We start from the raw sequence: 13,525 nt of genomic DNA on the forward strand, positions 1-13,525 counted from the left end.
AAACGTTATGCAGGTTGGCCCTGTTCACCACCATCTTGGAAAAGGTCATAGACTGATATTAATAAAAAAAAATATATGGGCTAGAAAAAAAATAAAAGTACAATAAAAAATACAATTACAGACATGGGGTCTTCATTACGCCGATTATGTTGCAAAACATTTGTTTTTTAATAGTTAGGCTACTAATTCCACATTAAGTGGGTGGTTCGAGCCCTGAATGCTGATTCGCTGAAAGCCACAATAGCAATATGGCACCTCGGGGGTTTGTGCTATATGGCCAATATACGGCTAAGAGCTATATCCAGGCACTCTGCATTACGTTGTGCGTAACAACAGCCCTTAGCTGTGGTATATTGGCCATATACCACACCCCCTCGTGCCTTTGCTTAAATAACACATTCATACCATTTAATTCCACAATGGTAGTTTCTTAGGCTATATTGTAGGCTAATGTCCAGTTTTCCTTAAAGCTGTGACACTGACAACTCAAGACCTTCAAATCCCCAGCAGCCAATCTTCTAGCTGTCTAATCTGCCCACTAGTTTCTGAACCTCCTTCAAGCGACGGGGTCCTCCTTATGGCCACCATAGTAACTGCCCTATCTGGCTTTGTAGCGCCCTAACTTTTGTGTTTCTCATCTCTAGCACATCCTGAATGGTGTAATGGTTCTGGAAGCTAGTAATTAAGCTGGCGAAGCCACAGAGACCAAAGTCCTTATCTGCTGTTTCTGTGCCCAGCGAGCGTTCTTCGATAAACAAACACCCACACCAGCCATTTCATTGTTTCTCCCTCCCCTCAGTCTTCTTTTATTGTCATATTGCCTCGCAGGTTGTTCAAACAAAAGATGCACACATCAGTGCTATAAACACCAGCGGGCGGTAGGCTAAGCTGCACCCGTCCTTGGTTTGAAATCTCCAAGTGTATCCATGTTCATAAATAGACTATTGATGTACACAAACACAATCACACACATACATACACAGATATGGACATTTTTTTGCAGGTTTTAAAGCTTATTTCCTGCAGTTGTACACATTGTCATGAGGTACAGAGAACATTTTGCCGTATTAAAGCAACATTTCTTTAATTTTAGATTAAAGCTGTAACCTAACAATATGTGATAAAAGTCAAGGGTTCTGAATACTTTCCGAAGGCACTGTATGTGTGAAGTGCAGAGATGACGTAGTCATTCAAAAATCACACTATTATTGCACACAGTCCATGCAACTTATGTGACTTGTTCAGCACATTTTTACTCCTGAACATATTTAGGCTTGCCATAACCAAGGGGTTGAATAGTTATTGACTTGATTTCAGCTTTTCATTTGTAATTCATTTGTAAAAATTTCTACAAACACAATTCCACTTTTACATTATGGGGTATTGTGGGTAGGCCTGTGATAAAAACATCTACATTAATCCATTTTAAATTCAAGCACAACTAAATTTGGAAAAAATCAAGGCGTGTGAATACTTTCTGAAGGCGCTGTGCTTTAATCACGACAAACATAGAAGAATTGATTGACTTTGACCCGTATGTTGACCTTCAGTAATCTGTTGGAGGGAGTCACTTGAGACATAGATGCGTTAAAGAGGTAATTGGAATGCAGACCGTGGGGGATAGAAGGACGCCGGATTGGCGCACATTCAACAAATGTGATTTTACAAAGTGGATATTTGTCCAATGACTCATGATTGATGCATTTTAACAGGCCCACAATGTAGCTGTATACCACAAACGTCTAGCAACCCAAAGGTTGTGTGTTTGAACCTCATCATGGACAACTTTAACATTTTAGCTAATTAGCAACTTTGCAACGACTTAGCATGTTAGTTAACCCTTCCCATAACCCTGACCCTTTTAGCTAACCCTCAACCTTAACTCCTAATCCCTAGAGCTAGCTATTGTTAGGGCTAGCCACCTAGCTAACGTTAGCCACAACAAATTAGAATGTATAACATATACTTAAAAAAATATATATATATATTGAACTTTTACCTTTAACTAGGCAAGTTAGTTAAGAACACATTCTTATTTACAATGACCGCCTAAACCGGCCAAACCCTAACAGCACTGGGCCAATTGTGCGCCGCCCTATGGAACTCCCAATCACATCCGGTAGTGATATAGCCTGGAATCAAACCAGGGTCTGTCGTGACACCTCTAGCACTGAGATGCAGTGCCTTAGACCACTGTGCCACTCAGGAGGCCATAAGTTTTGCAAATTCGTAACATATTGTACGTTTTGCAAATTTGTAACATATTGTGCAAGTTACAATTAAGCAATAAGGCACAAGGAGGTGTGGTATAGGCTAAGGTCTGTTCTTAGGCACGACGCAAACCTCTGAGGTGCCTTATTGCTATTATAAATGGGTTACCATGGTAATTAGAGTAGTAAAAATAAATATTTTGTCATACCCGTGGTATACAATCTGATATATATACCACGGCTGTCAGCCAATCAGCTTTCAGTGCTCGAACCACCCAGTTTATAATTCGTAACACACTATACGAAACGTAACATATCATATTAAATGGAGTATCTCGGATTTACGTACAGAATAGTACAAAGTACTCTGAGACCATGTTGAACATTTAGAAGTAGTCCCTTTTCAGGTTTAGAAGAAGTGACTGCTAAATGCTAACTACTGCTCACATAAGCTGGTAGCATATGCATAGAGAAATCGGTGGTGGTACTCAAAGTCATTTTTAACTGTAATGCAGTTCATTGGTGACGATGACATGAACATGTATTGGGGTTGACATCCATACAAGTATTATACTCTGATTTATACCTCAATATAGTGTGAAATACACATGTAAACAATAGCCTAAATGTAGGCTAATTTTGCTGGGGGGCAATGAGGAGATGTGGGATCTTTCCCCCACACGTTTCCATGGCATTTCCATTGTTCTGGTCGAGTTCCATTGACCTCTTTACCGCATTTATTGTGTGTTTTATCTTGAGTTAATATGTTTGTTTGTATAGGGAGATGTGACTCACTTCTTGACAATCCCTTTCTCTCATGTGTGAAGTCATTGTAGCCAGTCTATCTTTGAGCAGCATAGCAGCCCCATGCCAAGCCGGAACCTCAGTCCACACCCACGGTTACCTAACTTCCACAAGCTCCCCCAGGGCATGTGAACTTCAGCAGACTGAACAGGCTTGGCACACAAGGGGAAAGTATTATTCTGGAATAAAAAAATGTCATTCAACCTGATGTGTAATATTTACTATGTGTATTTAAATACTCTGAGTCGACGTTACAGTGCATTTTGTAACTTTAGTGTTTGTCACTGTGTTGACCTTGATAAAAAAAATAAGTAAAGTGATTAAATATCATGCATGTGCCTTTGTTTTTTTTCAGTCTTGTAAAAGCTGCGTATATTCTTTTTTTGGGGGGGGGGGGGACACATGTATGTGAGGAAAATGTCATTCAGAGGTACAGTCTCTACTCTGTTACTAAATTGTCAAGAAGATGGAGTTGGAGTGGAGTATCATTGGAGTCGACGAGATGTTTGACAGGGAGCAACACAGTCTAATGGAGGACTAACAGGTGTCCTACAACACACTACACAGTGAGCTTTAAACACAATATGAGCCTTTATTGCCCTGTGCTTCAGTGGGGAGGGAAATGATGCCTCCATTCATTGTCCTCTCACCATGGAATTCACTACCTGTCTAGAAACCATTGTAGTAGCTTATTGTTGTATGGCCAATATACCTGTTGAACCAGATCTGTCTAAAGTATAAAGATAATGCATTGTTGCGTTGTTGGGTTTTGAGTTTGCAAGAATGGCACTTCACTGTACTTGTGCATGTGACATTGAAACTTGAAACTAATGTATGGCAGTTTTATCAGCAGAGTGAGAACCGTGTGTGTTATGGTGTTACTGTGATCAAATCATTTGTAGGTTCAATAAAATGTGTTTTTCAGATTGGCCCATTCATTTACTGGACATATTGTATAGAGTACATGATGTTTAAATTACACTATTATGCCCCTCTCTCTTTCTCTCAAGCGCAGTCAGTGCTTCATGACTGTTGATCTCTTTCAATGTTTACTGTAGCTAACGTATTGGCTAGCCCAGCCGATTAGGAAGGGTCAACACAGGTCAAATGCTGTACGCAGATGAGTATACACACTTTAAAACCCTCCTCCCTCCTCACTGTGCACTTTGACCTGGTGCTCTGTGCTCTTGTTTTAATCCCCTATTTACGTTGCTGTCGTTTAGAAGAGATTTGACCTATAAATGTAAGCAAGTAACTTTTTCCAACCACCTTTTCATCATTGTTAATATACAGTATGATTAGGACCAGGTTTTTTTTCCCTGACCAAGTGACCTAACCAGGAAAAACTCTGGGCCCTAGTTATAGCTTGTAGCCCTCCTGGACCCAGTTTAAGCGTTATCGTCAACATTTCTCTTATATGAAGAATATGCTGTATGTTTGTGAACATGTGGATTCCGTGCATTCTGTTTTTATCCTTCAATATTTATCTGCCTAAAGTGCAGCATCTGCTGCAATGAATCACTTAATTGACATTTGAACAGACTTTTTTTCCCACAGCGACCCACTTGTTGAATTCATGCATCTAATTTTACAGTTGGTGGGAGATAATGATCTCATGAACATGGATGTGGGATTCCTTGAGCTTTCAGAAATAAAGGTTATCTATTGGTTATATATTTGATGTATTTTTGTTGTGTGTATTCTGAATAGTAAACACCTTTAGATATAGACCCCCAGGTTCTTCAAATGGGAAAGAAACAATAACCATCATTTACATTACAAATAAAATGTAGAAATGCTGGCTAATTGTCTTGAAGCTTACTGTAACCAATGTAATACCTAGAGTTTTCCATGCATTGTTTAGCTTTGCATGTTGTCCCTTGAGACCCTTCTCTTTAGTAAAACCAAAATAGTACATTTGTTAGTGCAGTGGTCATAGTCCCTCTCTCCTCCACTGCTCCCTTCTTATCCCTCTATCTCCCTCTAGAGATGCAGGTGTTCCCAGGGACGTTGCATTGCACAGCAGTGGAGGGTGCAGGGCCATGAAGTACAGCAGTGGAGGGTGCAGGGCCATGAAGTACAGCAGTGGAGAGGGCATGACCACAGTGCTCTCCTGTGACAGGTATGGCAGGCAGGAGCCTGGGAGGGGGAGGGGCCACAGAGCTCTCCTGTGACAGGTAAGGCAAGGCAGGTGCCTGGGAGAGGGAGGGGCCACAGAGCTCTCCTGTGACAGGTATGACAGGGCAGGTGCCTGGGAGAGGGAGGGGCCACAGTACCTGTGTGGCTTTGGCAGTAGTGCAGTACAGTACACCTGTTGCACTTCTCAGGCTCTCTCTTCCTCCGTCCCTCTCTCCCTCTCTCTTTCTCCCTGGCTGGACAGAGAGCACGGGGGGAGAAGAAGAGGGCTTCTTGGTCAAAATGGATCCCAACAAGGAGGCCAACAACGGCAGTGAGAAAGAGAAGGAAAAAGAGAAAGTGGTCAAGAGGAGAACCAGGCCTAACTTCCTGCGCTACATGCACTTGGAGAGGAGGAAGACGGACACCATCGTGGTGGCCAACGATGACACCGCCGCCGACATTAAAGGTGACATCAACCTTGGGACCCTGGTGCGGCGGAGTCAGTCGGACAAAACGGAGTACAGTGCCAAACTTAAAGGTAATTGGATCCCCTGAGGTCATAACTATGGAAACTAGGTTAGCTATAGCTCAGGTTTTAACATCTCATAGCTTCCTGTTGATTTGGACGATAGTATGTTCTCCTCCTAAGTGCTTTGTAAAAGAAAAGGTGACACTTTACTTGGATATTCCATCTGTAGATGGATACTCAACAAACTACCAATAGACTATCAGCAAGACGTCAACAGCATGTCTGTTGACTTTCAACAGGGAAGCATTTATAGACGTTCAACAAATCAACCGTAGCGCCATAGATTCCAGAGGTGGACGTGTGACTCGAGGGTGAAAGCCAGATAGACGAAGGGCACTGTAGCTATGGATGCTTCTGCCGAGCATCTGTTGTGTTGTTATGTGACTGAGGGAGCACCAAGCTATTCCCGCAGGGATGAGGTCACATATGCAAACCGTGCTCCAACCGAGCCACAGTAGCCTTACAGCATGGAGGAGTGGCTATACTGTAGCTACAGGCCCAGTATTAAACCAGATAAGTAAACCTAGTATGAGTGAACTACAACAGGGCTTCTATCACTGACTGAAGCATTTAATTATTAAACCAGTGTGTGGTCTCTGGGACTTTAAAGGGGAAGTGTGAACATCCAGATATATGGACACGTGTCAACACCAGTGTTACTACTGTGCTACTACAGCCTGAACAATGTCAAGGTGGCTGTCACAACATGGTCAGACTTGACGTTCTCTAAAGTCAAATTCTTATACATTTATCATAAGATTGTTTTTATTTTAACACAATCTGGGCTCAAAATTTAACTAAAGTATCGTTACTGGTCGTCATAATGGCGGACATAGCTAGATACACTCCTGACCTGCAAACCAATATTTCATTTCAGAATTGGTTCAAATTAGGTTAAGGTCAGGGTTAAGGTCATGGTTCTTTCTTCGTTTGTCATTTTGCAGGTAAGCAGTGTTCTTTTAGCCTCTCTCATTTTCCCAGACAGTCAGTGTGTCTCATCAGCAAAAACTTACCTCACCTGTCCTTCCTCTACTACATTACATCAGGTGTTGTCACGCACTTGGAATGTAGACCTTCAGGCGCAGGTTGACGTTTATTGGGATGAATCTTGTCCTGGAGGCAGGGCTGCAAAATTGACTATATATTGAAAAAATTCTTGACATTTAAAAAAATATATTTTAAGGTTAGGGTTAATCATAACGTTAGCAGTGTGGTTAGGGGTAGGTTTAAAATACGATTTTATGACTTTGTGGCTGTGCCAGCTAATGATTATCCTGCAGAGGTGCCTCCAGTACATGAGTCATCCTAATAAATGCCAACCAGCCAAGTATTCACTGGCTTCCTTACAGAAAATAAGAGGTTAACTATGTAGAGATTCTTGTGCCACTAGTTCTGTAGGTTTCCTCAACAAGGGAACAATGGTCATCCACATTCCTGCTAATGTCAATTAGGGGCATTAGTTTACTCAATTAAACAATACTGTCAATCTCCCATCTAACCATCTAAAGACCCATGTAAACTATTTTGTATTATAATGACGTGCTGAATAGGACACACTTAACCTCTCAGCTTCTCAACCTCTCACCTGAAACACCGACACATCCTATTCACTCTACAGTGGACTACTGTTGACCTGAAACACCGACACATCCTATTCACTCTATAGTGGACTACTGTTGACCTGAAACACAGACACATCCTATTCACTCTACAGTGGACTACTGTTGACCTGAAACACCGACACATCCTATTCACTCTATAGTGGACTACTGTTGACCTGAAACACCGACACATCCTATTCACTCTATAGTGGACTACTGTTGACCTGAAACACCGACACATCCTATTCACTCTATAGTGGACTACTGTTGACCTGAAACACCGACACATCCTATTCACTCTATAGTGGACTACTGTTGACCTGAAACACCGACACATCCTATTCACACTATAGTGGACTACTGTTGACCTGAAACACCGACACATCCTATTCACACTATAGTGGACTACTGTTGACCTGAAACACCGACACATCCTATTCACTCTATAGTGGACTACTGTTGACCAGCCCCCGTAGGGATCCAGCCCCCGTAGGGATCCAGCCCCCGTAGGGATCCAGCGCCCATAGGGATCCAGGACCCGTAGGGATCCAACCCCTGTAGGGATCCAGCGCCCATAGGGATCCAGGCCCCGTAGGGATCCAGCCCCCGTAGGGATCCAAAGTAGTGAACAGTGTGATGTAGGACACTCCTTGTCCTGTCAGCACATCCACTGTTTACCTGAAACACAGGCACTCGTTGCCTATCACCACTTTCTGTTTTCTTGACTTGTGCCCAAGGACAAGCGTCACAACTCAGTTCTCAAACAGCTGATTGTTTTCAGTAAACTGATCGTCACCGCCACCGCCCACCTTACAGGGTTTCTCCATCACGCTAAACAAGCTGCCTTGAGTATAAGTGTACAGGTACATTGCAAATATTGACATAATGGTGGCGTCACATGGGGAAGTGTGTGAGTTGTTCCTGAACACTGAGTTCTCCTCTATCATTCTGTCTGCTGTGAAACAGGTTGATCAAGCCTGGCCTCAAGGTCCATAGCAACCAGAAGTTATGGTCAGTCACAAAGCGTTACCACCCTGATATGATATTGCACACTGGCTAGTGTCATACAGTAATTCACCTCCTCAGTTTATAGTGAGTTATTGAAAGCTGTGAACAGTCATCCACTACTAAGTATCTAAATATTCATAAGACAAACTGGTCAATTGGTATGCATGACACGTGTGTGTGTGTGTCTTTGTGTGTGTATGTGTGTGTTGTGTGTTTGTGCGTGTGTGTTGTGTGTGCGTGCGTGCGTACGTTCATGTGTGTGTGTGTATTTGTGTGTGTGTGAATTGGCCTCAACAAGGGCCTTTTGTGTCTTGTTATTGCATCAGATAGTTTGTCCGTACTACGGGGTACAAAGAGCCCCTATGAACCTAGCTACTGTCCTCAGGCCCAGCTCTCACCTGTGGGCCATTAGGAGAGATGACTGGAGCCAAGCACAACTCAGTGAGGTATCCTATACAAACCGCAGCTAAACCCAAAGCCAGTGGTTTAATAACTGCTTCAGCCGTTAGCATTGGCCCTTTTGCCCTTCCTATGAGGCTCCACCTCTATTCCCCTAATGGACTTGAACTCAGTCCTTTCTTCAATGACATTCTCAATCCTATTGTATTCTGCAGGGGGGTGACTGGGGGCAGGGCATCTAACGTGTCATTTTTCCTCGTGTCGATACGTGATCCGTCAGGGTGCCTGTGTTCCAAGGCCTTCCGTACGTTAGATCGTTTTCAATAGCCAAGCCTGGTGAAAAGGCTGGCGTGTCCTCTTTCATGGGAACTCCTGCGCCTGCAACCACACCAGCATAATACAGTAGCATAATGGTGGCCAATGGGACGACTATTACATTATGGCTCTATCAAACACTGACCCATGATATGACTATATTGTGATAGAAGTGCTTAACTTAACAACATGCTGGTCCTCTTTTATGGACCTGTTTTATTTCAATAACTCAGGTCTTACCCGGGCAGGGAGCTAGGCTAGAAGGTCTCAGGTCTTACCCAGGCAGGGAGCTAGGCTAGAAGGTCTCAGGTCTTACCCAGGCAGGGAGCTAGGCTAGAAGGTTTCAGGTCTTACCCAGGCAGGGAGCTAGGCTAGAAGGTCTCAGGTCTTACCCAGGCAGGGAGCTAGGCTAGAAGGTCTCAGGTCTTACCCAGGCAGGGAGCTAGGCTAGAAGGTCTCAGGTCTTACCCAGGCAGGGAGCTAGACTAGAAGGTCTCATGTCTTACCCAGGCAGGGAGCTAGGCTAGAAGGTCTCAGGTCTTACCCAGGCAGGGAGCTAGGCTAGGAGGTCTCAGGTCTTACCCAGGCAGGGAGCTAGGCTAGGAGGTCTCAGGTCTTACCCAGGCAGGGAGCTAGGCTAGAAGGTCTCAGGTCTTACCCAGGCAGGGAGCTAGGCTAGAAGATCTCAGGTCTTACCAAGGCAGGGAGCTAGGCTAGGAGGTCTCAGGTCTTACCCAGGCAGGGAGCTAGGCTAGAAGGTCTTAGGTCTTACCCAGGCAGGGAGCTAGGCTAGAAGGTCTCAGGTCTTACCCAGGCAGGGAGCTAGGCTAGAAGGTCTCAGGTCTTACCCAGGCAGGGAGCTAGGCTAGAAGGTCTCAGGTCTTACCCAGGCAGGGAGCTAGGCTAGAAGGTCTCAGGTCTTACCCAGGCAGGGAGCTAGGCTAGAAGGTCTCAGGTCTTAACCAGGCAGGGAGCTAGGCTAGAAGGTCTCAGGTCTTACCCAGGCAGGGAGCTAGGCTAGAAGGTCTCAGGTCTTACCCAGGCAGTGAGCTAGGCTAGAAGGTCTCAGGTCTTACCCAGGCAGGGAGCTAGGCTAGAAGGTCTCAGGTCTTACCCAGGCAGGGAGCTAGGCTAGAAGGTCTCAGGTCTTACCCAGGCAGGGAGCTAGGCTAGAAGGTCTCAGGTCTTACCCAGGCAGGGAGCTAGGCTAGAAGGTCTCAGGTCTTACCCAGGCAGGGAGCTAGGCTAGAAGGTCTCAGGTCTTACCCAGGCAGGGAGCTAGGCTAGAAGGTCTCAGATCTTACCCAGGCAGGGAGCTAGGCTAGAAGGTCTCAGGTCTTACCCAGGCAGGGAGCTAGGCTAGAAGGTCTCAGGTCTTACCCAGGCAGGGAGCTAGGCTAGAAGGTCTCAGGTCTTACCCAGGCAGGGAGCTAGGCTAGAATGTCTCAGGTCTTACCCAGGCAGGGAGCTAGGCTAGAAGGTACTCAGCCCTGCCACTGAATCTGCACTTTCTTTTCACTTGCAGCAGAGTCTCTTGAATAGCCATTATATTGTATTTAATATGTTATGTTGTAATGTGACATACGTTTTATTCACATTTATTTAAATTTGAACACCTTATTTTAATTCATTAACATGCTTCTCTTTTACGTGATGTCAAGTCATTTTAATTGCTACAACAATTTTTATTTTACATTATTGAACCCAACACTCTAACCACTAGGCTACCTGCCTCCCCAAAATATAGTAATTGACCACCATTCTTTTAGGGAGAATTATAAAGTATTATATTTTTTAGGAGGGGCCATTGAAACCTGATAGCCAGGAGGGGTGAAGGTGGCGATTTAGCTTTTTGCAGCTTTAGAGGGCTTTTCTCCTGCCCTTCCAAGGACATGACACCATCATATCCTCATTCCACCTCTCTGTGAAAAATGGTCAAATAGCTCTCCAATGTCAAAGCTTTTGAATGTTCCGTTTTAGTACTGCATGTATACAAGTGAATACCAGGGTTGTGTTGACATTAATGCACCTGCAGGAGTGTGAGACTGAGAAGTGGGGAAGAGGTGGGAGGGGTGTGTTGTGAGGGTGCTGGGTGTGTAATGTGTATGCATATGCATGTATGAGTGTGGTGTGGTGTGTGGGTGTTTGTGCGTCAGATTTTTGTTGACTGTCTTGATGTGTGCTGGGGGTGGGGTTGGTTTGTGTAGCGGGATGGCGTGTGTGTGTGTGCGCGCATGTGTGTGTGTGTGTGTGTGTGTGTGTGTGTGTGTGTGTGTGTGTGTGTGTGTGTGTGTGTGTGTGTGTGTGTGTGTGTGTGTGTCTGTGTGTGTGTGTGTGTGTGCGCGCGTGTGTGTGTGTCAGGTGCATCCCCCCCAGCTGGAGCAGATGGAATGCCTGCACACGCCGTGGCATTACATCAGCGAGACAATTAGTTCAGTAACCTGACACAGCTCTCTCTTCTTCCTTCCACTCTGTCTCTTTCTCTGTCGCTCTCTCTCTCTGTCGCTCTCTTTCTCTCTATCTCTCCATCTCTCTTCTCTCTCTCTCTCTTTCCACACACACTCTCTCTTTTCCTCTCTCTCTCCCCTCTTTTTCTCTTCCCTCCCTCCCTCCCTCCCTCCCTCCCTCCCTCCCTCCCTCCCTCCCTCTCAATCTCTCTCTCTTCCTCCCTCTCAATCTCTCTCTCCCTTTCAATCTCCCTCTCAATCTCTCTCCTTCCCTCTCTATCTCTCTCCCTCCCGCTCTATCTCTCTCCCGGAGAGGGGGAAGTGGTGTGTTGAGGTCGATTAGGCAGCAGACCCGGAAAGGAAACATCTCCCTTCCCTGAACACACGCTTCACACACACACACACACACACACACACACACACACACACACACACACACACACACACACACACACACACACACACACACTCTCTCCTCACCCGCCATGCAAAGCACTGCCAGCTAGGGACTGATTAGGGGGAGCAGGGCGATAAAAAAAGAGAGAAAAGAGAAAGGATGAAAAAAGAGGAGAAGAACCTGACAGGCATGCTAATGGGGGCTGGTCGGTGTTCAGTCAAAGCAATTAGATCAGCGTGAAACACTGGCAGAGGGTTGGGAGGGTTGGGAGGGTTGAAGTCAGGCGACGGTGTTGGGAGAGATGGATGTTTTCTCATGCATTGCATACCATGCCCATGTATGTAAATAGAACTTCATGAAGAGGGCTCTTGTACATGTGTGCTCTCTCTTTACTTTGCCAGTGAATGCAGGAATAGATCTTTTGATACGGCCCCTTTTTAAACAGATCTCACATTTTAATTGATGTGTAGATATATGATGTGTAGTTAACACGTTTATTGTGTCAATGATCATGTCATATCTCAACATGTTATTGTGTTGTGTCATATTTTGTACATTATCTGCTCAGACAGAGACTATCCAATGGGCACACATTGGTTGAATCAACGTTGTTTCCACATCATTTCAATGAAATTACATTGAAGCAACATAGACTAGACATTCAATTGACTTCTGTGCCCAGTGGGTATATTCTGCATAGAATAAAACCTTGCCATCCAATACACATCCTAAACTTATCCCTGTGCCTATCTTAAGAGAAAATGGCGCCCCTGTCCCCCCTGTCGTCGATCCTGGCTTCCCCGGCCCTCGACCCCGCGGAGGTCCGCCTGAGGAAGATGAGCCGCAGGTCAAAGGTCATCCAGGAGCTGGTGCAGACGGAGAGGGACTTCCTCACCGACCTGGAGCTCTGCATCAGAGAGGTGGTCAAGCCCCTCAGAGACAGACAGGTAAGGAGGAAGCAGACAGAGTACTCAGTGGGTGATATCATCTGCTTACAGAGATACAGATTGGTGGTTACCTTGTGTTACCTTGCTTGGTAGTGAATGTTGTATTGTTCGTTATTCAGACAGAGTTGGTCTATGGAGTGATTTTCAAAAGACGATGCATGGTGTTTGAACTGCACACAGCCCACTTCTGACACCAGTGTAGCGAATATCAGGATACCAAGATAGCCACTGCCTCAATAGGGATATCTACACTTGGAGGAGATCATGCCAGGCTAACATAGGCTATAGGGTTGTTCCAGAACGTTGAAGTGTATGGATGACTGGCTATGTGTCTTAAAGGTCTCTCTCTGTGTGTGTCTCCAGGTGGTGGACGTGGATCGTCTGTTTACTAACATGGAGACAGTGTGTGAGGTGTCGGCCGCGCTGCTCCACCGGCTGCAGGAGGCCACAGCTGAGCCAGACCCTGAGGCACTAGTCATAGGTAGGTGACCTCTGACCTCTGTTTAACCTCAGTTACCTGAGTCGTGTGTTCATCAGGGAAACTTAGTGAATGAAATGGATTGAAACAGGGAGGGGACTACCTGGACTTACCTGGTCCAGTAAGAAAGGCAAATTCTCGTTTTTCAAAACTTAAAAAAAACCTTTTCCATTGAGTGACCTAATGAACATGACCCTTGTTTTGACCATACTGCCATTATAATATGCCACATTTCTAAATAAGCCACTCAGGTTGACTGATTTAATACTGGT

General features: G+C 45.0%; 1 protein-coding gene across 1 annotated transcript in view; it reads left to right on the top strand.

Annotated features, from left to right (window-relative positions):
- Window positions 1–5,138: 5,138 nt before the first annotated feature.
- Window positions 5,139–13,525, top strand: part of arhgef38 (Rho guanine nucleotide exchange factor (GEF) 38) — a 22,633-nt gene continuing 14,246 nt past the window's right edge. The window contains 3 exon segments of the mRNA XM_065003774.1: window positions 5,139–5,670; window positions 12,585–12,775; window positions 13,139–13,256. Of these exon segments, the coding sequence (XP_064859846.1) occupies window positions 5,139–5,670; window positions 12,585–12,775; window positions 13,139–13,256 (841 nt within the window).

The sequence above is a fragment of the Oncorhynchus nerka genome, linkage group LG18 (assembly GCF_034236695.1).
Source record: "Oncorhynchus nerka isolate Pitt River linkage group LG18, Oner_Uvic_2.0, whole genome shotgun sequence".
In the NCBI taxonomy this organism is placed as follows: Eukaryota; Metazoa; Chordata; class Actinopteri; order Salmoniformes; family Salmonidae; genus Oncorhynchus; species Oncorhynchus nerka.